Raw genomic sequence first — 25,794 nt, forward strand, 5'->3', positions numbered from 1 at the left:
GGGGGCCTGGTATTGATCGGCGCTGTGTAGGTAGTGATCGGACATGAGTGGATAATTTCCTTTGCTGCATTAGAGTCCATTACTGGACCCGCTCTCCGGAAAGTGAAAGACATCCTCAAAAGAAAAAAAACCCAGAGAATGTTCTTGGAAATGGATTCTTCTCTCAGGAATGATTGAACGTCTGAGGATCATCATGGAGATGATGACGGAGTGAAGCGGCGTGGAGATTCCTGCTGGAAACGCTTCATTCAGCTCAACCCAGCTGCTGTTTCCCATTTCCTCAGATCAACCAGAACACAACCTGGTCAACCTTTGTCACCTGATGATGTCATAAATACTGAGAAACTGTTCACTGTTAAAACAGGCTTGGAAAACTGATCATTTAAAATCTGATGAGTCTGGAAAGACGGACGCTTTTCCACATTTAATTCTCCTTCCAGGTTTGTTTTTGTTTCCATCCAATCAGCTTCCTGCCCACAGCAGGACCGTCCGGCTGCCTGACCTCTCAGGGTCAGACGCTCCGAGGAGCCGAAGCTTCATAGCTAAATATTAAAAGTGACTGAACTCAACTTTGACCTGCAGAACCGGTACCGATGAACTTTTGTTTGGACTTTTTGAGGCTATGGGAAAACATGACAGGCCTCTGACAGCTGTCATCATACAGACAATGATTTTACATCATATGGTGCATGAGATCTGGTTTGTTTTGAGTTCTGAGCAGCCGATGATGATGATGATAATAATGATGATGATGATGGTAATGATAATAATGATGATGATGATGATAATGATAATAATGATGATGATGATGATGATGGTGATGACGACAGCATCTGCGCGCCTGCAGGTGATTCCTCTAAGACCAGGAGGAGGAGCGCGGCGGGTCGCGCCGCCCGGGGACCCGCAGCCTCTTCCTGCTGGTCCTGATGCTGCGCCGCCGCCGGGATCATGAAGCGGCTCTTCCTCCCTCTGGTTGCTCTGGAAACGCGCCTCCTCCATCACATTAATGGGGTAATAATGTGATTGATTGGTCATTTCCGGAGAAATGCAGTTTGCTGCTGCCTGAGAGCGCAGGGACCTCAAGAAGTTCCTCCTGCTGAGGAGGAGCCGGACAGGCAGAACGTTCTCCTCCTCCTCGCCTCCCGCTGTGAGGAGGAGCCGGACAGGCAGAACGTTCACCTCCTCCTCGCCTCCCGCTGTGAGGAGGAGCCGGACAGGCAGAACGTTCACCTCCTCCTCGCCTCCCGCTGTGAGGAGGAGCCGGACAGGCAGAACGTTCACCTCCTCCTCGCCTCCCGCTGTGAAGAGGAGCCGGACAGGCAGAACGTTCACCTCCTCCTCGCCTCCCGCTGTGAGGAGGAGCCGGACAGGCAGAACGTTCTCCTCCTCCTCGCCTCACGCTGTGAGGAGGAGCCGGACAGGCAGAACGTTCACCTCCTCCTCGCCTCCCGCTGTGAGGAGGAGCCGGACAGGCAGGAGGTTCGTTCGGGTTGTTTTCTGCTCCGGGGAGGAGCAGGAGGAACATGGAGCGCCTCCGCGGCTCTCCGGAGCGCAGCAGGCGGTTCCAGCAGCGGGAGCTTCCGGCTGCTGATGTGCAACTCTGCGAGCGGACCGAGCTTTAGCGAACCGAACCGAGCCGGCTTTCCCTGCGTCGCAGTAAAGGACGGGGAGGAGGAGGAGGAGGAAGAGGAGGAGGAGGCATCTATGCAATTTTATTTTGACTTTGCATTTTATTATGAGCGCAGAGGAGGGAGATGCGGGACCGGCGGCGGGAGCTCCGGCCGCCACGCAGCGCCTCACCTGGGAGGAGAGCGACCCGCTCCGCTCCCAAGGACGTCCGCAGCCCGACGGCGAGGAGGAGCCGCAGCCGAGAGAGGAGGAGGAGGAGGAGGAGGAAGAGGAGGAAGAGGGCCGCGCGCGTGCGGCTGACGCTGAGAAAATAAGCGGGGAGGAAAACGGGGGCAACACTTCCAGCGAGGAGGGGGCGGTGGGGGGCAGATGTGGCAAAACGCAGGAAATGCCGTCAACCTGCAGCAGCGAGACGTGCATCCCGACCCCGAGCTGCAGGATCTGCTTCCAGGGAGCGGAACAGGTAGGCTACTGGTTCTACTGGTTCTACTGGGTCTGCTGGGTCTACTGGTTCTACTGGGTCTACTGGTTCTACTGGGTCTATTGGGTCTACTGGGTCTACTGGTTCTACTGGGTCTACTGGTTCTACTGGGTCTATTGGGTCTACTGGGTCTACTGGTTCTACTGGGTCTATTGGGTCTACTGGGTCTACTGGTTCTACTGGGTCTACTGGGTCTATTGGGTCTACTGGTTCTACTGGGTCTACTGGGTCTACTGGTTCTACTGGGTCTGCTGGGTCTATTGGGTCTACTGGGTTTACTAGTTTTACTGGGCCTGCTCGGTCTCTTGGTTCTGCTGGGTTCTGCTGGGTCGACCCGATCAGACCTCAAACTGCGGTTCTGTGAAGTGAGGCTGAAGGTTAGCTGGCTGCCCTGTGATTGGCTGACGGCAGCAGCTCGTGCTGTTGGGGTGAAGCTGCTGATTGGATCCTTTCGGTTCTGCTGAGGGAGATCAGAGCCGGAACCAGAAACACGAACCCAAACATTCACTGCTGGAAGTCTCATAACCAATGATGCCTATGACCTGTCTGAAGTGACCTCTGACCTCACCGATTTATCACAGCAGCTGGTTGATTAGAATAACTTATTATTACTATAGTAACAAGATAGTAACAATAGAAATAACTATAGAAAGACAAAAGTCTTTATGTACTAAATTAGCCATTTGAACATGTATAGACCTATACACCTTTATATAACTCTATAGATATACACTATGTACTATATGTATAGATATACAGATCTATAAACTATATATATAGTTTATAGTATAGACACCATACGGCTTATATACCACATAGTATATACCATATATACTATGTGGTATATAGATCTATAGATGTATCTATAGATCTTTAGATATATATATATAGATATATCTATCTATATATCTATATATATATATATATATAGATATATATATATTTTTTTTTTATAATGTACTACATAGTATTATATACTATACTTTCCGTAGTATCACAAATATACATTCTATGTGGAAAGTATTATTTTCCATAGTATATACATGTATGTATACAACTTTGTTCAATTTTGTTAATATATTTATGGTACTGAAGTTTCCACTAATTACATCAATAAAAGTACAAATTAAAGGTGCAATCTGTTGAGCAAAGAAGGATGATAGAAAGTATCACCTATACATCATATAGGCATCTATACATATATATACATATAGGTCTATATGTACATCTACACCTATAGATACCTATAGATATATCTATATACAAGGACCTTTATATCAATACAAACATATATATAGAGATGTATAATAGATCTATACATCTAGAGGTCCATGGATCTCTATATAGTACATATTATGTTTTTCATCTGTTGTCAGACGTCAGTAGAACTGTATAGAATCACTGAGTTTTATTTTTATATCGTGAAGAAATACTTAGTCCGTCGTTTACATCCTTTCAAAAGTCGTCCTAACTTTCTGAACCTTTTCACTTTGTGTGACGTAACATTGGGGCTTTTATCATATCGTTTATCATCCATCAGAATAAGATTCTCATTATTATCAAGATTTTGGTTCATCAGAATGATAAACGCAGGTACAGATTGTCAGAAAATAAGTGACAAAGTCATAAAATGTTTTGTCCAAACCCTGATCTGCAGTGTATCTGTCACATCAGAGGTGCAGCACAACGACCCGACCATAATCAGGTTAAAATCTCATCCCAAAGTGACGCACCAATTTGTCTGCCCGTCTTCCTGAAAGTGGATGGACAGACGTGGACATGCAGGGCCAAATGGACCGCCGGTCCAGGCTGAAACCTGAGACCCTGCAGGGCTGTGACAGCAGCAGGACGACGAGGGACGATTCATCAGAGCTGAAAGGAAGCAGGAGAGAAGGCAGGAAACGCCTAAGTGGACATCCTGTCTTCCCAACGTGGCTCCAGATCAAATCTAATAACTCCGCCTCCGGGTCCAGACTCCTGGCTGCTGTGAAGGCCTGGAGGCTGGAGGCTGTGAAGGCAAGAGGCTGAAGGGGAGGCTGTGAAGGCCTGGAGGCTGTGAAGGCCTGGAGGCTTGTGAAGGCCTGGAGGCTGTGAAGGCCTGGAGGTGTGAAGGCCTGGAGGCTTGTGAAGGCCTGGAGGCTGAAGGCCTGGAGGTTGAAGGCCTGGAGGCTATGAAGGCCTGGAGGCTATGAAGGCCTGGAGGCTGTGAAGGCCTGGAGGCTTGAAGGCCTGGAGGCTATGAAGGCCTGGAGGTGTGAAGGCCTGGAGGTTGTGAAGGCCTGGAGGCTTGAAGGCCTGGAGGTTGTGAAGGCCTGGAGGCTGTGAAGGCCTGGAGGCTTGTGAAGGCCTGGAGGTTGTGAAGGCCTGGAGGCTGAAGGCCTGGAGGCTATGAAGGCCTGGAGGTGTGAAGGCCTGGAGGCTGAAGGCCTGGAGGCTATGAAGGCCTGGAGGCTGTTAAGGCCTGGAGGTTGAAGGCCTGGAGGCTGTTAAGGCCTGGAGGTTGTGAAGGCCTGGAGGCTGTGAAGGCCTGGAGGCTGTGAAGGACTGGAGGCTGTGAAGGCCTGGCTGCTGTGAAGGCCTGGAGGCTGTTAAGGCCTGGAGGTTGTGAAGGCCTGGAGGCTGTGAAGGCCTGGAGGCTGTGAAGGCCTGGAGGCTATGAAGGCCTGGAGGCTGTTAAGGCCTGGAGGTTGTGAAGGCCTGGAGGCTGTTAAGGCCTGGAGGCTGTGAAGGCCTGGAGGCTGTGAAGGCCTGGAGGTTGTGAAGGCCTGGCTGCTGTGAAGGCCTGGAGGCTGTTAAGGCCTGGAGGCTGTTAAGGCCTGGAGGCTGTGAAGGCCTGGAGGCTGTGAAGGCCTGGCTGCTGTGAAGGCCTGGAGGCTGTTAAGGCCTGGAGGTTGTGAAGGCCTGGAGGCTGTGAAGGCCTGGAGGCTGTGAAGGCCTGGAGGCTATGAAGGCCTGGAGGCTGTTAAGGCCTGGAGGTTGTGAAGGCCTGGAGGCTGTTAAGGCCTGGAGGCTGTGAAGGCCTGGAGGCTGTGAAGGCCTGGAGGTTGTGAAGGCCTGGCTGCTGTGAAGGCCTGGAGGCTGTTAAGGCCTGGAGGCTGTGAAGGCCTGGAGGCTGTGAAGGCCTGGAGGTTGTGAAGGCCTTAGTTATCTGCTTTTTAAAAACTCTAATAAAATCCACAGTTTGACTTTTTCTGCTGCCTAAAGTTGCATCATTAAATCAGTTTGATGAATTAAACTGAAGCTTTTAATTTAGCATCAACATTTGATTTATTCATTAAAATGCAACATTACTGTCAATGAAAGCCAATATTTCGTCTTTTACTATATTTTGAGGTTGTTTTAATGAATCCAGATCTGACATTTAGAGGTTCTGAAGTTCAGTTAAATCACTTATAAAACTATTCATCTACGTTTCATACGTCCATAACGTTTCCTCACTCTGTGGTTTGGTTACAACCACTAAACAGAGTGGTTTAGTGGTTATAACTAAATAACCACAGTTATGTGATGGACCATATTACTGTCCATCATATAACTAGACAGTTATATGATGGACAAACACAAAGGAGTGAATCGGTTTATACATTGTTACTTGTAAAAGTCTCCACAGTTAAGCATGGTGGTGGCTGTGTCATGCAGTGGGTTTTATCAGCAGGAACAGAGGAACAGGTCAGAGCTGATGGGCAAATCTGCAGAAGGTTACATGGAATTTCTTGAGCTCAAAGCATGTTGGATAGTATGGCCTAGTCAAAGTCCTGAGGTAAAGTTTGTGGTGATAGTTGAAAACAGATATTTACAGCGGGGCCCTCAAGCTGCCAAAATATGGGAAAGAATATTTAGTTTCAATACAGATTTCTGAATAAAAACGTTGGCTTGATGTTTAGGTTGTGAAAAATGTTTTGATTTAATTTTGTAATTATCCTAAACTCTTCCACCAAACACAGAAATGTTTCTGAATTACATTCTCATGAAAAAGGAAGAGGCACCGATCAAGTCTGATGTCATCAGTGATGTCCAGGAATGGACGTGATGTCATCGATGACATCACAGGCTGCTAATTCAGAATCCTTTGAATAAAAGAGCTGTTAGCTTAGCGCATCATTGCTACCATGGCACGTAGGCGACGACGTAGACGACGCTCCTCCTACCGACGTAGGAGGAGGCGATACTACAGGCGTAGGCGGCGCAGAAGCAGCTATCGCCGTAGACGTAGGAGGTATCGCAGACGTCGTTATTATTAGTCGCTCACGTTGACCATGTAGCAAGCAGTTTAAAAACCACAAAAAAAATATAAAACAATTCAGAAAAAAGTCACAAAAACAAGATTTTTGTCTTGAAACATTTGAGACATTAAGACATGAGTGACGTGTCTTAATGTCTCTTGCCAACCCACGGAAGAGACGTTCAACGTGTCACCTGTCTGTCGTCCAACATGTCACCTGTCTGTCGTCCAACATGTCACCTTTGCAGTGGCATCTTGAATATGTTGAAATCGCTAAAACGTTGAGTCATAAAACAATCTGCGATCTCTGGAATGGAAGGGCGGCAAAACCGAGTTTATGTTCAATCGGCTTGCCATACAGATCAGATCTCCTGTCTTTATATGAATGCATGTGATGTCATCGATGACATCACAGACTGTTACTTCAGAATCCTTTGAATAAAAGAGCTGTTAGCTCAGCATCATTGCTACCATGGCACGTAGGCGACGACGTAGACGACGCTCCTACCGACGTAGGAGGAGGCGATACTACAGGCGTAGGCGGCGCAGAAGCAGCTATCGCCGTAGACGTAGGAGGTATCGCCGACGTCGTCGTTATTACTAGTCGCTCACGTTGACCATGTAGCAAGCAGTTTAAAAACCACAAAAAAATCATAAAAAATGTTTCATAAAAATAATGACTAAAACTCTGGAGGCACAGATGATGTCAGGTCAGATGTTATGATCTGATGTTTTCCAATTTCTGGTGGCTAGTCTGAAGGAGCAGAGTGGAGGCTGCAGCTCTGAGGAGGAGCTCTGTCATCGAAGGCGGGGCTATGTCCACCCAGGTGTTTTGCACAACTGAATGTCAGGTGCAATTTTCTTCCAACTGTGTGTGTAAAATACGTATTACACACACATTATATATTTATCTATAGACATTTGTTAATTATTTTATAATTTTTTTGTGGTTTTTAAACTGCTTGCTACATGGTCAACGTGAGCGACTAGTAATAACGACGACGTCGGCGATACCTCCTACGTCTACGGCGATAGCTGCTTCTGCGCCGCCTACGCCTGTAGTATCGCCTCCTCCTACGCCGGTAGGAGCGTCGTCTACGTCGTCGCCTACGTGCCATGGTAGCAATGATGCTAAGCTAACAGCTCTTTTATTCAAAGGATTCTGAAGTAATAGTCTGTGATGTCATCACTGACATCACGTCCATTCCTGGCCATCACCGATGACATCAGACATGACATCATCTGTCTCTTCCTTGTAAAGTGATGCAATGTAAGCTAAATGTAATTGAGCTTCATTTAAAGTGTTTTTTGTTGTTATTGCTGTGATAAATGAGAAAATTTATTACAGCAATAGGCTGGCTCTACATTATATGTCACCATCTGAACCATCCAATCACTGAATGACTGCTGAAAACAGATCAATATGAGGATGGGACAAAACTTTCTCCAGCTGAACAGAAACAAAACCGAAGTCATTATTTTTGGACCTAAAGAGGAACGAGTTAGAATTACAGATCTAGAGTTATAACTCTAGATTCGGACATGGTAGAAGATCATTCAGTAACAGGTGATTTGTAAATATGACGGTTCATACAAGAAGAGACAGATTACACTTCATGAACTACACAGTGTTTCAGTGAGATTTTTGGACCAGTTAGATGACATCACTCAGGAATGAACCAGTTAGATGACATCACTCAGGATTGAACCAGTTAGATGACATCACTCAGGAAAGTTACAACCACTAAACCACTCTGTTTAGTGGTTATAACTAAACCACAGAGTGGGGAAACGTTATGGATGTCACTAACACGTGTGACGTCATCTGTGCCTCCAGAGTTTTAGTCATTATTTTTGTGAAACATTTTTTTATATTTTTTTTGTGGTTTTTAAACTGCTTGCTACATGGTCAACGTGAGCGACTAGTAATAACGACGACGTCGGCGATACCTCCTACGTCTACGGCGATAGCTGCTTCTGCGCCGCCTACGCCTGTAGTATCGCCTCCTCCTACGTCGGTAGGAGGAGCGTCGTCTACGTCGTCGCCTACGTGCCATGGTAGCAATGATGCTGAGCTAACAGCTCTTTTATTCAAAGGATTCTGAAGTAACAGTCTGTGATGTCATTGATGACATCACATGCATTCCTGATGACAAAAAAGATGATGTCATCAGTGATGGTCAGGAAGAGACGTGATTTCAGCGATGACATCACAGGCTGTCAGTTCAGAATCCTTTGAATAAAAGAGCTGCTAGCTTAGCATCACTGCTAAGCTACCATGGCACGTAGACGACGACGTAGACGACGCTCCTCCTACCGACGTAGGAGGAGGCGATACTACAGGCGTAGGCGGCGCAGCAGCGGCTCCTATCGCCGTAGACGCAGGAGGTATCGCCGTCGTTGTTAGTCAATCACGTTAAATACGTAGCAACCAGTTTAAAACCAATGAAAAACGAGCTCTGTGACCCCTGACCTTAATGTCGTGTTAACATGCCGGACACGGCCCGGTCCTGCGGGACCGACCCGCGGGTCGGTCCCGCGGGTCGGTCCCGCGGGTCGGGCCCGTGGGTCGGTCCTGCAGGAACGTCTGCGCCGGAAAAACCTCCAGGAAGGAGGAATAAATAGATTGTCTGTGATGATTGATGCCAGGCTGCGTCCTGCTGCAGCTTTGAGGAATGATCCTGGATTTCAGGCCCTCTGGTGGACGAGTTACGGGTTTGCTTTGATGGATCACCTGCTGGAGGAGAAAGGAGGCTGGAAAACGACGAGCGCAGGATTAATCCCGGGCAATCGATGGGAAGCAGACAGTTTCTCTCTGGAGCTTATTGAAGGGACTGGAGAAGCAAAATAATATACAAAACTTTGTAACTTTGATAGATGAAAATATTTGACCCTGTTTTTAATGACAGCCGTGAGGATTCTGTGTCGTTCCAGAATTTCGGTCCAGAAAGCGATGATGTTACAGGTATTACTGAACCTGCTGCTTTTCATTTCACTTTTTGGCATTTGCGGCTGAATTCGTCTCCCTGGAATCAATCAGCCGATGTTCTGTTTATCAACGATGCATCATGAGAAATTTTTTTCCTTTTCGTTTTTCCTCTTTAATCTTTTTATTTATTTATTTATTTTTTTCTCGTAAACTGAGGGGCGCTGGGCCCCACTAGCTCATTATTTGCACTTCACGTGTCATATTTGCCGTTTTAAAATAAAGACAATATTTTGTCTTTATTTTAACATAAAGACAAAATATGTTAAAAAACATCCAGGCGTTTTCTATTTCTAGAAAACGCCTGAATGTTTTGAACCAGATTCGCTTGGTATTTAAATTTATTCATAATTTCATCCAGTTGACAAAAACTCCTGGATGATGCCGTCACCGCCGCCATGTTTCTGTTTATGTGTGATAAACGACCATTAAGATGGATTTTGCTTCCCTGTTAACTGGCCTCTGTGTGTGTGTGTGTGTGTGTGTGTGTGTGTGCGTGCCTCTGTGTGTGTGTGTGTGTGTGCGTGCCTCTGTGTGTGTGTGTGCCTCTGTGTGTGTGTGTGTGCCTCTGTGTGTGTGTGTGTGCGTGTGCCTCTGTGTGTGTGTGTGTGCCTCTGTGTGTGTGTGTGTGTGCCTCTGTGTGTGTGTGTGTGCGTGCCTCTGTGTGTGTGTGTGTGTGTGCCTCTGTGTGTCGGCTGCAGGGTGACCTGTTGAACCCGTGCCGCTGTGACGGCTCGGTCCGGTACACCCATCAGCAGTGTCTGCTGAAGTGGATCAGTGAGCGCGGCTGCTGGACCTGTGAGCTCTGCTGCTATCGCTTCCAGGTCATCGCCATCAACATGAAGAGACCGTGGCAGGTAAACAGGAAGTCAGTTTGAGCTGATATTAACCTGAGCAGTGATTACATGATGAAAGATAAATGCAGGTCTCGCAGGTTTTCAGAGTCTAAACAGAACGACTCTTAAGTCTCATATATAAGTGTTTATTAATTAGGTCATTAAACTGCTGGATTTCATACAGCAGTTTTTTATTTTCTGTTTGTGAAACATTTTAAATCAGTGCATCGTTTTCCTTCTAACTCACTGCTTTTGTTGTTGCATCAAATAAAATTCCAGTGAATATATTGAGAAACAGGTTTTCCTTCCAGTGTAGCTGAATGAACTGAATGAAGGTCCTGTTTGCGTGGATGTGTGAGGTTTTCTGTCCTCCGCCTCAGTGGCAGCCCATCACCATCACGCTGGTGGAGAAGGTGCAGATCATCGCCGTGTTCCTGGGCTCGCTCTTCCTGGTGGCCAGCATCTCCTGGCTGCTCTGGTCGGCTCTCAGCCCGCAGGCCGTCTGGCAGCGCAGAGACGTCCTCTTCCAGATCTGCTACGGCATGTACGGCTTCATGGACCTGGTCTGCGTAGGTCCGTCCACCCGCAGCGCAGGAATGACTCTGCAGCATTCACTTCCATTAAACCACTCATTAGATTTTAAATCGTTGATGTGGGCAGCAGGACCCTGAGCACATTGAGCAGCATTGATTGGCAGCGATAAGACCCTCCTCCTCCATATGGTCACAGACTGACTCCTAACAAACCGTCACAACATGGCGACGGTCTGTGCAGAGTTCAACTTTGCAATGGATCCAGAGTTGGCTCACATCGTTTTAAATTAAAGTTACAGATTTAATCAGATTATTCTGACTTTTTTACATTTTTGGCTCAAAGCAGCTTTGTGTTACATGAATGGTGTGAATTTTTATCTTTTTGAAAAGTGACAGGAAATATTAGCTTGATATTTATATCACTGGAAAACATGAAGAGATGGATTAATAATTAAAAGTTGAATGGGTTATCAGTGCATAGCTGGTTATGAAAAAAGGGTTAATTTCCCACAACAAAGCTTTAGAAAATAATAGTAATAATTCTAATAATAATTTAAAAATAATACTTAGAATTTTAACATAAAGACAAATATTAAGTTATATTAAAATTAATATTTGAGAATAAAGTCATAATATTGAAGCATTATTCTCATATTTGTATGATTGATGTGATTTTATTTTTATTTTTTCAGTTTGGTCCTAAATCAATCATAATATAAACATTTATTCATTGATCTCCTGTCGTTGTAACAGGCCTTATTGTCCACGAGGGGGCAGCAGTGTACAACGTGTTCCTGCGCTGGCGCGCCGTGAATCTCCACTGGGACGTCCAGAGTTACGACAAGGCCAAGGACCTGGAGGAGACGAGCACCGGCCCCTCCTCGCTGGGCCCCAGGACGCTCTGGTTGCCGCTGGAAACCTTCGGGCCCAGCGGGCCGCTGCACGCCACGCAGCTGGGGTCCCGGCCCTGGACCTGCCCCTGGACCTGCCCCTGGACCTGCCTCTGCCTCTGCCTGGCCCCGTTCTGCCCCGGACTGCTGCCCGGACACAGCCGGAGCCAGGACGCGGACTCGGGGGAGGTGGTCATCCGCGTGACGTCGGTCTGAGCCTCGACAGGTGAAACTTTACCTGACCGTTCATCCGCGTGACGTCAGCCTGGGCCTTGGCAGGTCTTGAAGCTTTAGTCTGAACGTTCCTGCATTTATTGGTTGCTGCTTTCCCGGTATTGACGGTATTTCCGGTGTTCCCGGTATTTCCGGTGATGCCGGTATTTCCGGTGCTGCCGGTATTTCCGGGTTGTCGGGGCCGGTCCCCAAGCCAAGCTCAGCCAGATAAAAATGGACGTGTTCGGTTGGCACTGTGACGTAATCCTGACATCCATCTTGAACATCGTAGCATAAAGACCGAACTGTTGCGTTACATCCGGGTTCTCTGGTTTCGGTTTCTTTGAGGACCGGAACCAGAGCTGGCTCTTTAGGATTTAAAGGAAAACCATAAAAAGGTTATAAAGTTTCGTGCCAAGTCGTTTTGTCGGGAATTTGTTGGCTGTTTCAAACTCTCTGACGCAGAATGACGTCACAAACTAATTTCTTCTTCTCTGAGGAAACAACTTCCTGTTTTGGTTCTTGGGTTTCACCTGTCAGGATGTAATAAAATGTTTCTTCTGCTCTGCTTTGTAAAGGCACAATTTGGTGTTTGGTCTTTGACTAGGCCACTGCATCGACGCCGATCTTTCTGTGAATATTCTGACTCTGGGATGATTAGCAGCTTCCTTAAATGATTTATTAATATTAATCTTCCCCTCTGTATTCTGGTGGAACATTTAGGAAACAACCTCATAATTCTTAACACTCAGCCTGTGAGATCCAGAGATTAAAGATGATAAAACTCCCATTTAATCTGTGAGTTAATCTGTGTGCTAGAGGATTATATCATTTTACAGCCTGATGAAGAATCGATTCGTTTTATTATGTCCTGACAGAGAAAATCTAAAGACTGAATCTGTCATCATCCATCTGAACACCCAAAACAAAATCTGAATCCATCTTCGTCGTTTCCGTGTGGAGGCAGAGAACCACCAGATCTTAGACGCTTTTTCAGTTTAGCTGTTTTTCGTAAATCTCAGACGAAATATGCGGGAAGCAAAAGTAAATCTCATTCCCGCCCAACGCTGGGAGCCACACAGCAGGTGGCCTCTGGACACAGGCTGGACGACACCTGCAGACGGAACTGGATCCAACCGGATCTGCAGAAAATGCCAAACTGATTATAGAAAACTGAGATCCAGAAGCTAAAAGCACAAACTGACGTCAGAATGGAGTTGAATTTCATTTATGTCCGTTTCCCTGCGTTGGCTGGGATGCATTTGACATGAACGTGTTGGGATAAATGAGACGTTTGGGGTCGCTGGGTCGTTTTGGTTCTTTTGGTGCCTTAAGAGGCTGAATATTAACGTCTCATTGTGCAGCACAGATACGACTTGAATGTGACTGTATTCATTTCGTTTGTATGTAACCTGGATGTAAAGTATAAAGAATGTTTGTACACAGAAACGTGACTTACTTTCTTCAAACCGTCTGAGATGGAAAACATGAAGGTCCGATCGAAACGAAGCTGCAGACTCTGCTGGTTGTTGTTGATGTTCAAAAGTTTGATGAAGCTGCTTCACTTTTCCTGGCCAAGAGTTTGAACCTGGATTTAAAGTGATAGAAAAGCTGATTCTGAAAGCTTTTCAATGGATCAGCAAAACTGTAAAACTAACTGAAAGTTTAAAAAATGTCTGTTTTTCAGATTGTAATAAAACATTTGACTAAATATTTTTATTTATTTATTGTAAATCAAAACATAATTCTAATTCATATTCTAACATGATGATAATTTCAAGATACAAAAAAGATACAAGAGAAAAAAGCTGGATAATAAATCAGAAGGCAAAAACCTGAAATGTACAGTCCACATGATTATATCACATATAATATATATATATTACATTACACATTCTACCAAAAACCAATCTGCATGTGAAACAGGAAGTGTACAGCATTTACAAAAGGCACTGGACAGTGGCAGAACCTGCAGGTCTGTGGGTGGATCTGCCGCCCGCGGAGCTCCAGGGAAACGTGGGAATGTTGCTGCCGAACCGGGTCCGGTGGAGCGGCTCGGTCGAGCTGAAGCAAGAACTGCAACAGTTACATCACTGTCACTTTAAAACCACAATGTTCACGAGTTTTACCACTGATTTCAGAACCTTTCAGAAATCTCAAAAGTCCTAAAAATGTAACTTTTTGATTTTCTGTGGTCAAACAGCAGATTGCCTCAGCTCATCAGGAAGCTTTCATATTTGGGACCTGATTGTTCTGCTGTTTCTGGGCCGGAGCGGCTGGTGCAGCAGGACCGGTTCAGAAACACCGGTTCAGAAACACCGGTTCAGAAACACCGGTTCAGAAACATCGGTTCAGAAACATCGGAGCACCGTTTTTATTCTCAGCAGAACCTCGGACCCGATCGGAGTTGATCCGGATGGAAACAGGCACTTGTGATTTCTTCATTGTCTGATTGAGGGCTGGTTGTTTGTTTGGGCCGGGAAGGAAAATACATTCAGTCTCTTCTCTAAAGACGACAGCTTCACGCGTCGTCACGGTAACGTCTCCTGCCCTGTCTTCTTGTCTTTCCCATTTTGAAGAGCGGCTAAAAGTCAGCAGACACTCAGTGAGAACTGGTTTCTTTGGTTTCATCCTTTTTTCTTTTGGATAATATTTAGTTTCTCTCAGAGAGTCTTCCTCCTCCTCCTCCTCCTCTTCCTCCTCCTCCTCCTCTTCCTCCTCCTCCTCTTTCATCCTTCTCTTCCTCCTCCTCTTCCTCCTCCTCTTCCTCCTCCTCTGCGTGGGAATGTCGCTGGAATCGGACCGAACCACGATCCGCTTCAAGAAAAGCATCATTTCAGGCGGTCCGGAGGGAAAACGTTCAGTTTTTCTGATGAATTTTACTCCAGACTGATTGTTGATAAAAGCACTTCCAGGTAGAAAAACTCTGTTTTTGTGATGCTTTGGTCTGAGCTCAGGTTTCCATGGAGACTCGCAGCCCGACTTGGACCCAGTGGAGAAACTTTCAGAGCCCTGCAGGCCGGTCGGTACCAGAGTGGACCCGGACCGGACCGGACCGGACCAGGACCGGACCAGGACCCGCCTCTTCTGAATGAAATGAAACTGGTGTCAAACGTTTCTGCAGCAATAATTAAACGATGTCTGGTGACCTCTGGTGACCTCTGGAAACTCTTCAAAGTCTGAAAAACTATTACAGTGCAAACAAACATTTTGATGCAAAATTCAGCACAAATGAAGCATCAATTAATTTATAGCAATTTGTTTGATTTTGTTAAAGGGCAGGTTGACTCTGGTGACCTCTAAAAACCTAAAAAAATCATCTTAAAAGTTGAAACAAAAATTTTTTCTGCACGATTAATTTCTATCCGTTTTGTTCATGCGTGGGGTCAGAGGTCAGAAAGCTGATTTCTGTTGACATCTGGAAACTTTTTTTTTTTTTTTAAATCTTACAAATTAAAATGGCAAAAACAAAAACATTCCTGCACAAATGCAGCACAATTAACTTCCATCCATTTTGTTTAGTTTAATGTTGGGATAAAGACGGAAACTTTATCTCTGGAAACTATTTTTTTCTTAAAAATCATAACGGCACAAAAAATAAATTGCAGCACAAACATTTGACACCTATTTCATATAATCTGAGGAAGGAGCGGGGCCGTCTTGACTCGGGTTCTGTTCTGGGTTCTGTTGTGGGTTCGGTTCCAGCCCTGTGGGCCCCTGAGGCTCCGTCCGGCTTCACCAGGCGCTGCATTTGCTCTCATGGCTGCCGACCGACTGACTGTTGCTGTAGCGCTTCTTCACGATCATGCTGATGTACGCCTTCATGAGCTTGGCGATGTCCATGACCTGCAGGGGGCGACAGAGAGCCGTGAGCCACAGAAAGCTTTGGGCAGGAGGCGGCAGGTGGAGTTCATCGGCACCGACCATCTGGGTCTCGAACAGCAGCTCCCGGCCCTCCACGGCGATCTTGTAGGCGTTGGGCAGCGGCGCGCCGAAGGACAGGATGAGTTCGTAGGGGAAGACCTCCAGGGGCCACAGCTCGCCGCGTTTGTACACGGAGATGGACTCCGGCTCACGCCGAGCCACAGCTCCGCCGGGAACGCTCCGTCACGGCTCTGGAAGCACAGAGGTCACACGGGGTCACAGCTGCTCTGGCAGGACGGTGTGATCCATCTCCACTACTGATGATTCATCTTTATAATAATCACTTTATGAATGAAGCTCAGAGTTAAACTAACAGAAAAATGAACTAAAACTAAGATGACAGAGTTAATTTATCTTTACTAATATTATATTTTTTTCCATTATCAGTAGTATTACTGTCATGTAATCTGTGAGTGTTAATTTTGCATGGCACATTGCTGCCACCTGCTGGACTTTCAGGGAAATGTTTTACGTTTACGTCAGTCAGTTTGTTAACGGCAGAGCGGATGGATACATTGTGAATGTCGTGTTCAGATCGAGTTCTTCGACGCAATGCCTGTATGTTATTTAAAAATGAGCGTTTATGTTAATGTGTGTGTAACAAAGCAAGGTATTCATTGAATTTATGTGGTTCCTGTTGTGGCAGTTTCACTCCATTCTACGTTAATAAAGGAAGAGCCGTTTAATCCTGACTCGCGTGAAAGGAGTTTGGCTGAGCTTGGTTCAGGACACCATAGCGAGACCGTTACAGTTACTTTGTTAAGGTAAATTATTTAATAAAGAACGTTTCTGCTTTTTTAAGTTTAATTTTACTCTGGACTTATTTATAGATTTATTTACAGATTATGCTTTATATGCTTTTTATTGTTTTATTCATTGAAGATGCAAATCATATTTAAATTACCTAGAAACTGCTTCAGATAAAAGTTATATATAATATAAGTTGCTTATGTTTATATTTTCAGTATTTAACACTTTGGATGGATTATCTGTTCAACAACTCAGCAATTTTCCTCTCTGGGATCAATAAAGTTTTTCTATTCTATTGTTTCTGCCGTGTCAACAAAAAGCTCAGACTAGAGCAGTGGTGTCCAAAGTGCGGCCCGGGGGCCATTTGTGGCCCTTGGAGTGATTTGTCTCTGCGCTGCAGATGAGACACTTTTAAAAATTATTTTAATGTGAGATTTCCAGGCCAGTTTAAATCTGAAATGTTCAACAGAAAGAATTTTTCTTTCCTCAGAAGATCAGAGCATGAAGTCAAAATATCCAATGACATTTTTTAAAAGAAAACCCACAACAGCTCAGAGACCAACAAGACGAGGACGACTGGCCTGAGAAGTGAAATAAAGGTCAACATTAAGGCAAATTTCAAACTAATGTTGGTTTGAGGAAAAAATTTCCAGTCATATTGTTTTTGCATTTTTAATGGAGAGAAAAAGATAATTTCAACGTGTTGATTTTGTGTGAGAAGCGTTTGGACCAGCAACTTCAGCTCGGCTTTAGCTCATCTTCAGCTCGGCTTTAGCTCATCTTTCGCTCATCTTTAGCTCGGCTTTAGCTCATCTTTAGCTCTGTGTTAGCTCGGCTTTAGCTCATCTTTAGCTCGGCGTTAGCTCATTTTTAGCTCGGCTTTAGGTCATCTTTAGCTTGGCGTTAGCTCATCTTTAGCTCGGCTTTAGCTCATCTTTAGCTCGGCTTTAGCTCATCTTTAGCTCGGCGTTAGCTCATCTTTAGCTCTGTGTTAGCTCGGCTTTAGCTCATCTTTAGCTCGGCGTTAGCTCATTTTTAGCTTGGCTTTAGGTCATCTTTAGCTTGGCGTTAGCTCATCTTTAGCTCGGCTTTAGCTCATCTTTAGCTCGGCGTTAGCTCATCTTTAGCTCGGCGTTAGCTCATCTTTAGCTCGGCGTTAGCTCATCTTTAGCTCTGTGTTAGCTCGGCTTTAGCTCATCTTTAGCTCGGCGTTAGCTCATCTTTAGCTCGGCTTTAGCTCATCTTTAGCTCGGCGTTAGCTCATCTTTAGCTCGGCTTTAGCTCATCTTTAGCTCAGCGTTAGCTCATCTTTAGCTCGGCTTTAGCTCATCTTTAGCTTGGCGTTAGCTCATCTTTAGCTCGGCTTTAGCTCATCTTTAGCTCGGCGTTAGCTCATCTTTAGCTCGGCGTTAGCTCATCTTTAGCTCGGCGCTAGCTCATCTTTAGCTCAGCGTTAGCTCATCTTTAGCTCGGCTTTAGCTCATCTTTAGCTTGGCGTTAGCTCATCTTTAGCTCGGCTTTAGCTCATCTTTAGCTCGGCGTTAGCTCATCTTTAGCTCGGCGTTAGCTCATCTTTAGCTCGGCGCTAGCTCATCTTTAGCTCGGCTTTAGCTCACCTCCACGTTGAAGAGCGTGGATCCGTAGCCCTGCCACTCCTTCACCAGCGCCATGTACTTGACCATGGCCTGCTCCTGGCTCATGCCCTGCAGCTTCCTCCACTTGTCCAGGACGCTGGTCCGGACGGCGGCCGCCTCCTCCCTCAGCCAGGCCTCCAGGCTGTTCTCCTCCTCCAGCCTCTGCCGGCTCAGCGAGCCGCTCCTGAAGCTCCGCCGCAGCGTTCCCTCCAGGAAGCTGGAGCGTTTCCGCTCCGCCGTCCCGGAGCGCTCCGCCACAGAGCCGGAGCCGGAAAACGTCTTGGCCGAGTTCTGGACCCGGGTCCGCAGTCGGGCCATGGGGAACACCTGGCTCATCTCGGGCACGGTGATCTGGGGGTTCTGGTCGCCCAGCAGGTACTGGAGCCTGAGGGCGGCCAGGAACTGGAGCGTCTCCTCCGGGGCCGGATAGTGGCCCTGGATGACCGCCTCATGGGCCTGAAACCAGATGACTCACTTCAATCATCGCTACATCCAATCAGAATCAAAACCGGTGATTCGTTTGACTGGCAGTTTTTGTGAAACATGGCAGATGTGTTACAGCAAATGGACCTTCCTGATCCGGGTCGGAGGTTTTCACCTGTTCGAACATGAAGGCAAACTCCACGCTGTCCTTGGGAACGCCGTCCGTGTCCAGGAAGCAGTACAGTTTGAAGTACAGCTTCCAGCCCGTGTTGCTTTCTTCTGCGCTCGCTGAAAGTCTGCGGAGCAACGATTAAGAATATTAACTGGACCCACAGAAGTGGAAAACTTTTGGGTCAGACTGAAACTCACACAGAGGGTCTTACTTTTCAAACTTGGCGAGAACGTCGGCCACCACGGTCCGGCTCTCGATGGCTTTCTCTGAGGCATCGTTGTGTTCGAACAGAGCGAACATGTTCCTGCTGTCCTCCATGGCCAGACCGCGGATCAGCTTCTCCACCACCTGACAGACGGACAGACAGACAGGATGGGATGAACATCAAAATAAGAACACTTTTCTGATTAACTTCTGGAACTTATGGTTTATAACCACAGACAAAAGAGAAATCCTCCAATTTAGTTTCCATTTGGTGAAGAAGGAAGTTGCTCTTCAGAGGTTTGTGTCGTTTCCTTCTGTGGTTCTTGGTGCAGCGCCCCCACAGGCCAGGAGGGGAACAGGTTGGTTTGACTCAGAGCAGATAAAGTGAACCACAGATGGAACAAATGTATCAATTCTGGTCCCTAATTGATCCGAGTTTCCTGGACCATCAGGAGGAAAAACATCCGAAGTTGAATCCTGACAGCCTTTCCTGACCAATTACTTGGAACTAAAACTTTCTTCTTTTCAAATGAAAACTGAACCAATCAGAACAAAACTCTATGACCAAACTGAGATCTCAGTGGATTTGTGATGGTGAGTGGGTTTTGGATGTTGCTGTGCGGGGAGGAACCCACCTCCCCTGCAGTGGTGTGTGAGTTGATGGTGATCTTGCAGGAGCCTCCGCCATGGCAGTGCACTGTGGTGCTCATCTCCTGCCGGGCCACGATGGAGCGGATTTCCTCCTGCGACGGCACGTTCTCCCTGGCCCGAGTCTTCTTCAAGGAGTCGAAGGCGAAGGCGGCGTAGCGGTCCATCTCTGAGGCGGGGAAGAGCTCTCTGGTCCTGCAGAGAGGTCACATCCAGGTTACAGGTCAGATGTAAACTAACAAAACAAACCCTGACAATGCAGAATTTAAGAGACTTGTCAAACATTTTGAATGTTTTTCTACTTGAGTAGAAAAACTCAAATAAGGCTTCCATAAACAGCCCGAGATAAACTGGATGTTTCCATCCGGCTTTTTCTTTTTGGTGTCTGAAATGAGACATTTCTGGCTGAACTGCATCATCACACAAATCAGTAGGCTCAGCCTGTCTCCTAAATTGTAAAATCAGGACCATAAGGTTTCAAAAGAAAAAAAAAATTGAAACTGAAAAATTGTTAAAACAAATTTTCATATCAAAGGTTTTTTGTGGGGGCGGGGCCTCAGATGACGAGGTGTGGAATTATGACATCACAGCTCACCGTCTCTTTTCTGTGGGATCAATACTATCAATACTTTGGTGTTGAGCTTTATTTAAAAAATAATTTTCTTACATCTTAAAAATGAGATATTTAATTTTCCAAATGAAGGGAAAGACGTTAACACCTGGTAAAACCAAAAGTCTGTTAAAACACAGCAGTCTGTTTAATAGTGATAGTATCAGCCGCTAGTCATAGATTTCTTAAAGTTTTCTGATTTCCACCATAAATGTTAATAAATATGTTAAAATTGAAAAAGTGGAATTTGTGAAATCATAAGGCGTTGCTGTGCTCACCTCTTCAGGTGGAACTTCAGGTATCTGAGGATGCTCCGTGAGGGGATGAAGGTGCAGCACATGCAGGCCAGGATCTTCCAGCTGCAGAGGTTGGCCGTGCCGCCGGGCTGCGGCGGCCGGGCCGTCTGCTTGATCAGCTGGCAGTAGAGCTCGTCGCGCAGCGGCTTGAGCTCCTGGCCCGTCTGCAGGATGCCCTGGATGATGGCGACCGGGTCGGCCACGCCGTCCAGGTGCTGCAGGGAGCCGAACACCCGGAGGGCTTCGGCCTGCAGGGTGTAGCTCCGACTCTGTGACGCTGGGTGACGGAGGAACAGGAAGATGAAATTCACTCTCCAGTGAAACAGGTAGATCAAGTTGTTTTTTCTTATCGGATCTAAAACCGTTGCCGCTCTGACGGCCGGGTTTGTGTCTCACCGCTCAGCTGGATGTCTCCGTACGGCAGCGGCAGCAGCGGGGAATGCAGCGGGTGGTGGCTGTAGCGCAGGATGGGGTTCCTCTTGTAGATCTGCTCCACCACCTCTGAGTTCAGACAGTTCTCCTGTAGACAGAACCACAGCTGGACTTCACCTGCAGCTCTGGTCAGAACCTTTACTCTGCCTCGCTAACTGAAACGTTAGCTACGCTAACCCTAAAGCACAAATCATAATTAGTTCAGCTAATGCTAAAGCGCTAACTTAAAACATGTGGCTATCCATCAGGTGCTACAACTGCGTATTGCTTCAAAATATTTTATTTATGTTTATTTGGTCTCTACTTTGTTTTGTTTCTGAATGTTTCAAAGGAAACGGAAATGCTGCTGTAACAGTCAAAATAAGAGCGTTAATGTAAACGGCTCACGACTTGAAAGTACTTTAACAAAACTTCGACTCAAATGTCAAACTTTTACAAAAAGCGGAAATTTACTAAAAGAGCCAAGCAAATTATCGCTTTAGGAAAGTACATTTAAGGGAAGCTGAATGCTGCCAGCTGTTTTAAAATGTTTCTTTAACCACACATGAATTTGTCTCTGGGATTAATAAAGAATATTCATTCATTCATTAAACCCAGCTTCAGTCACACAGAGCAAAGTGCAAATCTACAGGGAAGAAAAAACAAAAAAAACAAAAGCAAAGTGTAAAATGCAAAAGTCTGTCATGAAACAGACAGAAGGAAAAACCTAAGAGCTGATGGCGATTAAAACAGAAGGTATGAGGCAGCATTTATGACAGATGAATGTAATAATTACTGAATAGTGAATAAAAGTGAGAGCAGGGAAACATCCTGACAGTCGATGTTCCCTGACGTGACGGTGAGGCTGTTAAACCTTGTTAACCCCAGACATGGAGGAGTTTTTCTCCTACCCTGATGTCCTGGATGAGCTGCTGGGTCGGCGTGTCGATGGGAGCTTTGGTGTCGATGACGTTCTGGATGGAGCTGGCCCAACGCGTGGCTTCGTTCAGCAGCTTACAGTAGAGCCGGTACGAGTGTTTCCGCCGTAGACGATCACGTTCCAGTATCCTGCCGCGCAGCAGCCGGTTCATGAGAGTCGTGTTAAACAACGGGAACCGGGACATAAACCCGTCAGTGAGACGCTTTAACCCACCGGTCTCCTTGTAGAGCTTCTCATCGGGCTGCACCACGGAGCAGAGGCTGTTCAGAACCAGCGTTCCCAGTTTCAAGGCGTTCCGCTCAGAGCTCTTATAGTAGTCCAGGGAATTGTGGGTGAGCAGGAACCAGCGCTTCTTCAGCTTCAGCGAGGCCTTGGTGCTGTCTTCATCTCTTTGTGCAACCAGCCTGGAGGAAAAACAGCATTTCATCTCCTTCACTGTTACCTGCTTCACTTTTCACACCTTTATTTCTCTTGCAAAACATTTTTTCAGTTTTAGATATTTTTCTATCAGTTTTCAAATCTTTATTTTCTGTTAAAATTGTCTTCAGTTTGAAATATTTCTTTCAGTTTAAATGATTTTTTGAACAAACTTTGGTCTGGATTTAGCTCCGTACTGCAGCAGCTTTTTAACCCTTCAGTTAGTTTTGCTCACAGACATTGAGCTCAAATATCATTTTACTGACTAAATTCGGTTTGATTGATTTCTGCTTATTTTCATGTGTTATGTGAACTTTCTGCTTGTGTTACTTTGGATATAACAACAGTAAACTTTAAAAACCAGCATCAGGCTAAAGGTTAGAGAATAAAGTCTTAAAATATTAACCGTATAAATCCACTTAGAATCTCCAGACCTTAATGAACAGGTTCTGCTCCAGTAGCAGACTGTGCTGCTCATCTCCGTCCCGTACCTCTGATAATGAACTCCTGCCCGTCGACGCGCGCGTCTCCCTTGGAGCGCTGTAGCAGAGTGATCCAGTGGTGCATCTCCTCGGGCGTGTCGGCGTTGCAGTGCAGAACTCGCTCCGCAGTGATGATGACAAAGGAGTTTGGTCTAATTTTAACAGCAGAAGCTTAGAGTCAGAAAACAGCCAGATCTGGGAGTAATACAAACAAGTCGATGCCACACCTTTCTGGATTATCTGAAGCACAAACCGAGTCGATCATGCCCACATCCAGCGTTCCCTGAAGAAAGACAGGTGAGGCGTTGATTATTTGTTTTCCTCCCGGAGGAGGCAGATATTCTGCCCGACTCACCACAGCGTTCTGGGATTGGCCTGCTCGTCGTGCACTCGCTGATCTCCTGTTCTGTGGAGCCGTGGACCTGACTCAGCACGCTGAACCACTGACTGTAAGCATGGAAACACAATCATCAATAGGTCACAGCACCAACAACTCTTCCAGCTGCAGAGGCCATGTTTGCAGCATATTAGCAAAAACACCTGATTCCAACTGCAGAGCACGGCAGTGGAGGGGTGGAGATGTGGGACACTTGTTTCAACTGAGTCATTCAAATGATATGCCTGAAAAACTGAGTGGATGGATTTTTCCACAGTGGACTGATTCAGTGTGTGAAGACACACCTGGCGTCCTCAGCAGACTCTGCGATCAGGTGGTATGTCCTCTCTGGCATCACGATGTCGATGCCGTTCTCCTTCCCCGTGTTATCAACGATTTCTCTGCAGAAATTAAAAACAATTTTTAGAAGCATAACCAGGATTTGATCATGTTTACTGAATTGCCTTTGACCTTACTTGGCATTGTGCATGTCTAGCACTCCCTTCATCTTCTCCTCGCTGTCGTTCTCAAAGTACATGAGCCGGCTCTGGCGCAGCACGAACCAGCGACGCTTCCAGTTGCGGCGGGACAGCGTGGAGGAGCCGCCTCCCTTCTTGTGCAGCCAGCCCTGCTTCAGAGCTTCCTGCTTGGCCCGGAACCACAGGAAGGTCTCGTCCTTCAGAACGCACCAGCGCCGCTTCCACGTGTTCATCAGGCCTCCTGAAGACGAGACGGCAGCACTGCAGTTCCTGCTACAGCGAGGAGAACGGCTCCCAAGGGTTCAGAGTGAATTGAAGGAGCTACCTTTGATGAAGAGGAAGCTGTGGAAGTACGGCAGAGTGACGCAGCTGTAGACCGAGTCCCGGCGATACGACAACTCATCGTCTGTGTCAAACCGGTCAAAGTCGTCTTCACTGTCCTCAAACTGCAATGAAAGTCAAAGCAAATGATTCAGCAGTTTCTACTGAAGCTCCATGGAATTGAATGAGAGTTTTAACCCGGTTGAAGTTAAGTGCCTTGCTCAGGGGCAAACGTTAGGTCATAAAGCTGCACTTGAATGAAGCACAAGACATCCAGAACAATGTGGTCTGATTTGGAAGATGTTTAATCATTGTACGTTTCACAACTGTGACCAGCTGCTATGCATGGTGGAGGGCTGATGATGTGGGGTTTTGACAACGTCTGTCAGTCTGACCATTCAGGAGACTCACCGATGACTGAGCGCCTTCGGAGCTGAAGCGGTAAGCCCCTGAGCTGTTGTACGTTCCCACGGAGCCCCTAATCCGGAGACCACTGCCCGCTGCGCGGGTTGGAGAACGCCACGCTGCCGCTGGACACGATGGCGCCCTCGTCATAGTCGTCCTGGTCGTCCGAGTCCTCGTCTGGAGGAATCAGCTCCACCAGGTCGTCGGACGGCGCCTCTGACGACGCCTGCGGGTGGCAGAAAGCGGAGTCGCCGCTGGACGAGACGCTGTGGGTGGCCGGCGGTAACGGAGGCAGCGGCTGGTGGAGCAGGGTGGTGAGGGGCATCGCGGGGATCGGAACATCGTTGGCGTACGGGTCTTCTTCAGAGGAATCGTCGCTCGTCCGGATCCCACTGGTCCGCTGGCCGTCGGAGTGGCCGTGCTCGCTTGGTTGGGAGAGTCTTTGAAAGCCTCGTCGTCGGCTCCGAACCCTTCATCGACCTCCTCTTCGTCGGCGCCTCTGCTCCCTCCATTCTCTTTCTCCTCTTCCTCCCCGACGCCCAGCGAGCTCTCAATGTTCCTCACACACTCATCGATCTCGTCGAAGTTGAGCGAGTCCAGGAACTGCTGCGCCGCCTTGCAGGCCTCGTCCTCCAGCCGCTGCAGCTCCTGATCCCGGAGGCGCTGCAGGCGGTGGAGCGACGCCTCCGTCAGGGACAGCTCCTGCTGCTCCTTCTGCCTCTGCAGCGCCTGGATCTCTCGCTCCAGCCGGAGGATCTCCTCCACCTGGGACGCCTCCTGGGGGCGGATGGCCTCCTCCTCCTCGGCGGCCTCCTGCAAGACCGACTGCAGCTCCTCTGGAGTTTCAGGTAGAGCTGCAGCTGCTTCCTCCAGCTGAGACTGAGTAAAAACCAGAGAGGCCAGCTCCTCGGCGCGCTGCAGCTCCTCGGCGCGCTGCAGCTCCTCGGCGCGCTGCAGCTCCGCCAGCCGCAGAGCCTCCTCAGCCTAGAAACAGAGGAAAACCATGAAACTCTCTGATGGAAACACATTCTGCACCATGGAACTTAGATGGTTTCTGTAACATTTCATCTTTGACAGCTTCTTAAACTCTGAGGACAATTTGGAACCAGTAGAAGTGATGATTTTAAAAGTTTTCTATAAAAGATTTTAAAATAATTATTCAAAACACCCCTGAAATACTAAAAGGAGTTGAAATACTAAAAATATTTCAACTCCTCTAAGAAATGTTTTTGCTTTTGCATCTTTTAGGTCTGGGACTTTTACACATTTCTTTTTCATTAAATAACTACATAGATTTTAATGGGGTGAATGTTTTAGTAAATTATTAGTATTTTTTTCATAACCGGAACCTTTGTATTCATGTGTTTCTCGTACGCCGATACATCTGACGCACGAAGCTCATTTTGTGGATATGTTGATGATTATAATTGTCAATAATTAAATAGACTGCATTTAACTTGACTAAACACCACCAGTGTCTTTGCTGCTCCCATTGTTAACCTTTGAAATCAA

General features: G+C 46.8%; 2 protein-coding genes across 2 annotated transcripts in view; one reads left to right on the forward strand and one right to left on the reverse strand.

Moving 5' to 3' along the window:
- Nucleotides 1-1,472: 1,472 nt before the first annotated feature.
- LOC129351735 (E3 ubiquitin-protein ligase MARCHF11-like) lies at nucleotides 1,473-12,324 on the forward strand. The gene is made up of 4 exons (XM_055020650.1): nucleotides 1,473-2,092; nucleotides 10,020-10,175; nucleotides 10,535-10,727; nucleotides 11,441-12,324. The coding sequence occupies exons 1-4, from the start codon at nucleotides 1,736-1,738 to the stop codon at nucleotides 11,791-11,793; spliced, it is 1,059 nt and encodes a 352-aa protein (XP_054876625.1). The 5' UTR covers nucleotides 1,473-1,735; the 3' UTR covers nucleotides 11,794-12,324.
- Nucleotides 12,325-15,288: 2,964 nt separating this feature from the next.
- LOC129351693 (unconventional myosin-X-like) overlaps nucleotides 15,289-25,794 on the reverse strand; it is a 90,041-nt gene continuing 79,535 nt past the window's right edge. The window contains 23 exon segments of the mRNA XM_055020626.1: nucleotides 15,289-15,636; nucleotides 15,715-15,860; nucleotides 15,863-15,905; nucleotides 18,081-18,554; nucleotides 18,697-18,817; nucleotides 18,905-19,041; nucleotides 19,533-19,740; nucleotides 20,434-20,728; nucleotides 20,848-20,971; nucleotides 21,774-21,904; nucleotides 21,907-21,930; nucleotides 22,016-22,183; nucleotides 22,186-22,206; nucleotides 22,711-22,853; nucleotides 22,929-22,984; nucleotides 23,057-23,066; nucleotides 23,068-23,148; nucleotides 23,383-23,478; nucleotides 23,554-23,797; nucleotides 23,882-24,002; nucleotides 24,289-24,358; nucleotides 24,360-24,714; nucleotides 24,717-25,266. Of these exon segments, the coding sequence (XP_054876601.1) occupies nucleotides 15,526-15,636; nucleotides 15,715-15,860; nucleotides 15,863-15,905; nucleotides 18,081-18,554; nucleotides 18,697-18,817; nucleotides 18,905-19,041; nucleotides 19,533-19,740; nucleotides 20,434-20,728; nucleotides 20,848-20,971; nucleotides 21,774-21,904; nucleotides 21,907-21,930; nucleotides 22,016-22,183; nucleotides 22,186-22,206; nucleotides 22,711-22,853; nucleotides 22,929-22,984; nucleotides 23,057-23,066; nucleotides 23,068-23,148; nucleotides 23,383-23,478; nucleotides 23,554-23,797; nucleotides 23,882-24,002; nucleotides 24,289-24,358; nucleotides 24,360-24,714; nucleotides 24,717-25,266 (3,729 nt within the window). The 3' untranslated portion in view covers nucleotides 15,289-15,525.

Source organism: Poeciliopsis prolifica, unplaced genomic scaffold (assembly GCF_027474105.1).
Source record: "Poeciliopsis prolifica strain line A6 unplaced genomic scaffold, Auburn_PproV2 SCAFFOLD069, whole genome shotgun sequence".
Taxonomy (NCBI): domain Eukaryota; kingdom Metazoa; phylum Chordata; class Actinopteri; order Cyprinodontiformes; family Poeciliidae; genus Poeciliopsis; species Poeciliopsis prolifica.